This window comes from Cicer arietinum, chromosome 1, assembly GCF_000331145.2.
Source record: "Cicer arietinum cultivar CDC Frontier isolate Library 1 chromosome 1, Cicar.CDCFrontier_v2.0, whole genome shotgun sequence".
NCBI lineage: Eukaryota > Viridiplantae > Streptophyta > Magnoliopsida > Fabales > Fabaceae > Cicer > Cicer arietinum.
In genome coordinates this window covers 37172185-37178465 of record NC_021160.2, presented here as the reverse complement: position 1 = coordinate 37178465, position 6281 = coordinate 37172185, and the positions used below count along the sequence as shown (strand labels likewise).

At 30.8% G+C, this 6281-nt stretch overlaps 1 protein-coding gene across 1 annotated transcript; it reads left to right on the top strand.

Annotated features, from left to right (window-relative positions):
- On the top strand, positions 1-2056 carry LOC101512993 (cytochrome P450 714A2-like). The gene is made up of 4 exons (XM_004488439.3): positions 1-242; positions 427-677; positions 898-1309; positions 1559-2056. The coding sequence occupies exons 1-4, from the start codon at positions 6-8 to the stop codon at positions 1997-1999; spliced, it is 1341 nt and encodes a 446-aa protein (XP_004488496.2). The 5' UTR covers positions 1-5; the 3' UTR covers positions 2000-2056.
- The last annotated feature ends 4225 nt before the right edge of the window (positions 2057-6281 follow it).

Here is a 6281-nt window from a genome sequence, read left to right as displayed (position 1 = left end):
ATACGATGCTTATAGGTCCATTGTATTTGTACTCGACCGGAACAAAGCAACATCTGTATGTGGAGAAGGGTGCCTTAGTAAAAGATATGGCTGCGCATATGGCCCCTGATCTAGGCAGGCCTTTGTATCTTAACCAAGCATTAGAGCCTATTTTTGGAGATGGCGTCCTAAGAGCCAATGGTAAAACATGGGTCTATCAAAGGAATGTTATTATTGCTGAATTATTCATGAGCAAAATTAAGGTTTGTATATACTTCCTCTCTTTCAAAAATATTATCCTTTAAGTTTCTTGCACACATTTAAAAATATATAATAAATAGAATAAACATAATAATTATTTTACTAAAATTCTTTTTATTAAATGTCAATGTGTTTTCTACTTTCATAAATGTAAAATAATATTTATATTTTATTTATTTTATGTAGACAATGTTATATAGTATGGAAGATTCTGCTATGGAAATTGTCAAAAAATGGGATAAATCTATAGAAGAGAATAAAGGAAAAACCGTAGATTTGGTGATTGAACATGATTTGAAGGTTCTTTCAGAAGATATTCTTTCAAAAGCTTGTTTTGGTAGCAATTATGGAGAAGGAAAACATGTTTTTGAAAGATTGGGTGCTATGCAAACTAAACTTGGAAAGACCAGTACACTTTTAGGATTTTTTAACTTAAGGTAACTTATAAAAAAAAAATTAAAAATCAATACTCTATTCTAAATGAAATATAAGCAAAAGAGTAATTGAAAAGTCGATGTATATGATCTATATCTAATACATAAACTTTTCAAAAACTATTATTGTTTATATTTTATTTCAGAAGAACTATTATTGATATTATATTGATTATATTTTATATTATATTGTACCAAGTGCTAAATTAATATGTTTTCTCAGTTTTCTTTCAATTAATGGCAACAAAGAGGTATGGAGGATGAAGAAAGAGGTGGACGTGTTGATAACAAAAATGATCAATGATCGTGAAATCCAAAACAAAAATAAGAACGATGATGAGAAACCAAATGATCTATTACAAAAAATAATAGAAAGTTCCAAAAGAGATACAACTTTAAATGAAAAGGGTTTTTTCAAAAGGAAGTATGACATGAACCAATTGACTATAGATCTTTGCAAAAATATCTACTTTGCTGGCTCTGAGTCGACCGCTCTTGCAACTACTTGGGCATTGTGGCTCATTGCATCATATCCTGAATGGCAACAACGTCTTCGATCTGAGATTTTGGAAGCATTTGATTACAAGTTGCCTCATTCTTTTTCTGAGGATGGCAAACTTCAAAAGCTGAAATTGGTTAGTAAATCACTTCACAATCCTTCATCTTCAAAACTTATACATTTACTTCAACTATTGCATTACTACTAATGTTTATGAGTGGACAACTTAGTCACATTTCAGATGTCTCGTCGGGGCTATGAGGGTTGTTGATAGTCTTGCATTAGATCTTATATAAATTCAATGTTTATAAGTGGGATGCATTTTTCGTCATATAAATTATTTTTATGAGATTGAGTTATGTTTAACCATATTGTTGTTGTGTAGCTAACAATGGTGATTCAAGAGAGTTTCCGTCTTTATGGACCAGCAGTGACTAACTCAAGAGAAACTTTTGCTGACATGAAATTCGGAGACCTTTTGGTACCTAAAGGCACCTACTTGTGGATGTTTGTGCCAGCACTTCATCGCGACACAGATAATTGGGGACCAGATGCTGCAGAATTTAAGCCAGAAAGATTTGCAAATGGTCTTAGTAAAGCTTGCAAATATCCTCAAGCTTATATTCCATTCGGATTTGGGAGCCGCAATTGCTTAGGCCAAAACTTTACAATGACAGAAATTAAGATTGCACTTAGTCTTCTCCTCTATCATTTCTCCTTTGAGGTTTCACCAGATTATCGACATTGCCCTGTCTCTAATTTGTTATTAATTCCAAAGTATGGTATAAGGCTTCTTGTTACCAGGCTGAACCACACACAGAAATGATTCACTGGGTTTTTTGGTCACGACTCTTTCGGTTTTAACCGACATCAATAACACATCCTGTAATAATATTAATAATGCATCTTATGCTTTCTATTATCCATTTTCATTTATCTTATATCTATATTTATATTTAGGAATTCCTCTCTCTTAAAAAAAATTTCATGTGTTACTCTATACCAAACATTTTCCAATAACTTTACCGCGTTAAATCTTTCTTACCCCCAAGAATTACAGTATTAATTAATAAGTTTCATAATATTATTATTTTTTATAACAATATATAGAATTGTTAATAAATGGTACTCAAAGTGAAGACATTAGAGCTCAACTAATGAAGGTTACTTGCAAAACAAACAATTTGTTTTTCTATTTGTTATTTTTCAGTTAATTAATTGTAACTGTTTTCTAATTACTCCCAAATGTAAGTAACTAGTATATAATTCCCAGTTAGTGATAATGGAGTACATAGTAAGAAAACAAAATTGTGTAGAAACAGAAAGAGAAAGTGAAGAAAAAGCTTGTATGTGTTCTATCTCATATTAGTGATTTTTCAAAGTCGGATCCAGTGCCCCAAATGTAAGAGTATCACTCTGTACTGGGTTAACAATTTGTGTGTGTTCATTTTAGCATTTCTTTATTGTTGTTTTGCTTCTGATCTGCAAAATTGCAGTAGGCTTATTCTTCTGGTTTTATAGCTTTCTATTTATGGTTTTAAAGAAAACCATTCAACAAATTCACTCCATTTTTCATCAGTTCTCAAATTGATCAAGGAAATTCAACAACAACTAGCATCAGAGCCAGGTTCACTCGATTCATGAAAAAAATGGCATCAACAAAGTAAGTAATGTAGAAATTCGATGGAAAAAATGATTTTGAATTATGGTGTCTCAAGATGAAAGCTTTGCTGGTTCATCAAGGTTTAGTAGAAGCACTAGTAGGAGAGAAAGACATGGCATCCAACACTTCCAGAAAAGGAGAAGAAGTATATCATGAACAAGACTCATAGTGCTTTAATCTTGAGTCTTGAAGACAAAGTTCTGAGGTAAGTGTCAAAGAAGACCTCTGCAGCAGTAATTTGGCTCAAGTTGGAATCATTATACATGACAAAATCATTAGAAAATCGTTTATACTTAAAAGAAAAAAAGATATATACTTTCAAGATGCAATCTGGAAGATCAATCGAAGATCATATGGATGAATTTAATAAGATCATTTTAGATCTTGAAAATATTGATGTAAAAATGGACGATGAGGATCAGGCTCTACTATTGATAAATTCATTACCTAGCTCTCTTGGAAATCTGTGTGATACACTCCTTTATGATAGAGATTCATTGTCATTAGAAGAAGTGCAAGCTGCACTAATCTCCAAAGAATTAAAAAGGAAATCTAATGGGAAAGAAGAAAGCAGTGGTGAGGGGTTGTTTGTTAAAGCTAAAACACGAAAGAAGAATTAGAAATAGAATAATAAATTCAAGAATAAAGAAAAGGACAAGTCTAAAATGAAGTGTTTCGTATGCAAGAAATAAGGGAATTTCAAAAAAATAATGTCCAAATTAGAAACCAAAGAAAGGGTCAAATAGTGATGATGATTATGGAAATGCTTCAATAGCCTCTAAAAGGATATGACAAAACAAAAGTTCTTATGGCAAATTCAACTGAAATCATGGAAGATGACTAGGTGTTTGACTCAGGGTGTTCATTTCACATGACCTCAAATAGAGATTGGTTCCTTAATTATAAAGAAACTGATGGAGGCAAGGTGATCATGGGTAACAAATCAACCTGCAAGGTAGTTGGGATTGGCTCAATCAAGCTGAAGTTGGAAGATGGTACTATGAAGATTTTATCAAAGGTCATACAAGTTCCAGAGATGAAAAAGAACTTAACATGTCTAGGAATTTTGGAAGAAGTTGGGTGCTCTTACAAAGTAGAGAAAGGTACTCTAAAAGTGATAAAAAGATCATTAATACTCATGAAGGGAGAAAGGGATCATGGTATCTATCTTTTCAATGGTCAAGCAGTGACAGGAATGGAAGCTATGGTAGTCCAAGCATCAAGCAAAACAAACATGCAGCATCAAAGGTTGAGACATGTAAGTCTAAGAGGAATGCAGGTCCTAGACAGACAAGGCATGTATGTTAGGTGGTGACAAGATTGGTGATATTGAATTTTGTGAGTATTGTGTTTATGGAAAGATGCATAAATTCAAGTTATCTACAGGGACACATTGCTCAAGAGGAATTATAAAATATGTTCACTATGACCTATGGGAGCCTTGCCAAAATTGTTTCACATGGAGGTAACAAGTACTTCATTACTTTTCTTGATGACTATAGAAGAAAAGTATGGATTTACATGTTGAAAAGCAAGGATGAAGCATTCAAAACCTTTAAAGATTTGAGGACTATGGTTGAGAATAGGACTAACAAAAGGATTAAAAATTTAAGGACAGACAATGGTCTTGAATTTTGCCGGAGGACTTCACTAGTTATTGCAAAACTCATGGTGTAAACAGACATATGACTGTAAGACACACACCTCAGCAAAATGGACTGGCTGAAAGGATGAATAGAACGTTGCTTGAAAGAATGAGATGTATTTTGTCAAATGCAGGTATGCTTGCACAGTTTTAGGGAGAAGTTGTCTATAAGCTTGCTATTTGATAAATTAGACACTACAAGAAAAACACCATTTTGTGGCCAACTTTATAAATATTTTGTGGCCGACTAAAACCCTCACAAATTAGTGACCGAAAAAGCCCTCAAAAGTGCCAAAATTGAAATTGGTCTTTATTTGTGGCTGAAAAAGCCCTCACAAATTTTTAAATATTTAACTGGATTTTGTGGCTGCCTAAGCCCTCACAAAATCACAATTGTGATTTTGTGAGGGCTTAGGTAGCCACAAAATCCAGTTAAATATTTAAGGATTTTGTGAGGGCTTTTACAGCCACAAAAAATCAATTTTGTGAGGGCCAAATCCGTCACAAAGGACTGACGTGACCAGTGGCATTTGTGGCTGCAAAGGCCGCCACAAAGGAATGCACACGTGGAATTTGTGGCTGCAAAGGCCGCCAAATAGGAGGCCCAATACAGCTGGCATTTCTGGCCGCTCAGGCCGTCACAAATGGATAGTATCCGTTGGCATTGTGGCTGCTTTGGCCGCCACAAATGCTTAAGGTAACACTATATATATTTCTCCCCCTCCTAATTCATTTTTTCACATCTAACTTCTCTCTAAAACCTCATTCTAACTATTATCTCCTCCTTCTCTCTACACAAAATTACTCTTAAGCTTCATTTAAATTTGGTAAGTATAAATTATATTATATATGTAGTTTTATAATTTTATTTTTTAATTTGATATAACTAATTAATGTTATTGATTTTTATTTTTACAGTGCTTGTTAATTATTTCGAAGACTTGCAAGCATCGTACGTGAGTGAAAGCTTGAAGTCAGACGCTACTCGGCATCAAGTTAGTATTTTATATATTTTAAATTTAGATTAGTAAATATATATATTATTTTTAAAATATAGATTAGTAATATTTATATTTAGATTAGTTTTATAAATTTATTTTTAAAAAAATAGGAATGATGTTGTTTACATATTAATATATGATAAATTAAAGTTTCAAACCACGGTTAAAATATATTAGTTTTAATATAATTATTATTTAAAAAAACATTATTAAAATTGATGATATTATTATTTTTTGTTATAAATAAGTCTTGATTATTAGTCTTGATTTTTAAAAAAACATCATTTAAAATTTTATATAGGTTTATATATATTTATTGTATTGATATATATAATTTATTGTATTGATATATATATTATATTGATAATAATATATTATATATTATTGTATTGTATTGATAATAATATATTATATTGTATTGATAGTATTGATAATAATATATTATATTGTATTGATAGTATTGATAATAATATATTATATTGTATTGATAATAATATAATATATTATATTGTATTGATAGTATTGATAATAATATATTATATTGTATTGATAGTATTGATAATAATATATTATATTGTATTGATAGTATTGATAATAATATATTATATTGTATTGATAGTATTGATAATAATATATTATATTATATTGATATATATATATATATATATAATTTTATTTCGGTTTATATATATTTATTGTATTGGTAATAATATATTATATTGTGTGCAGATGCATGCTCCCCTAATTGACATATAAATATGTCAAAATTTATATATAATGCTTTTGAAAAATAAAGCAA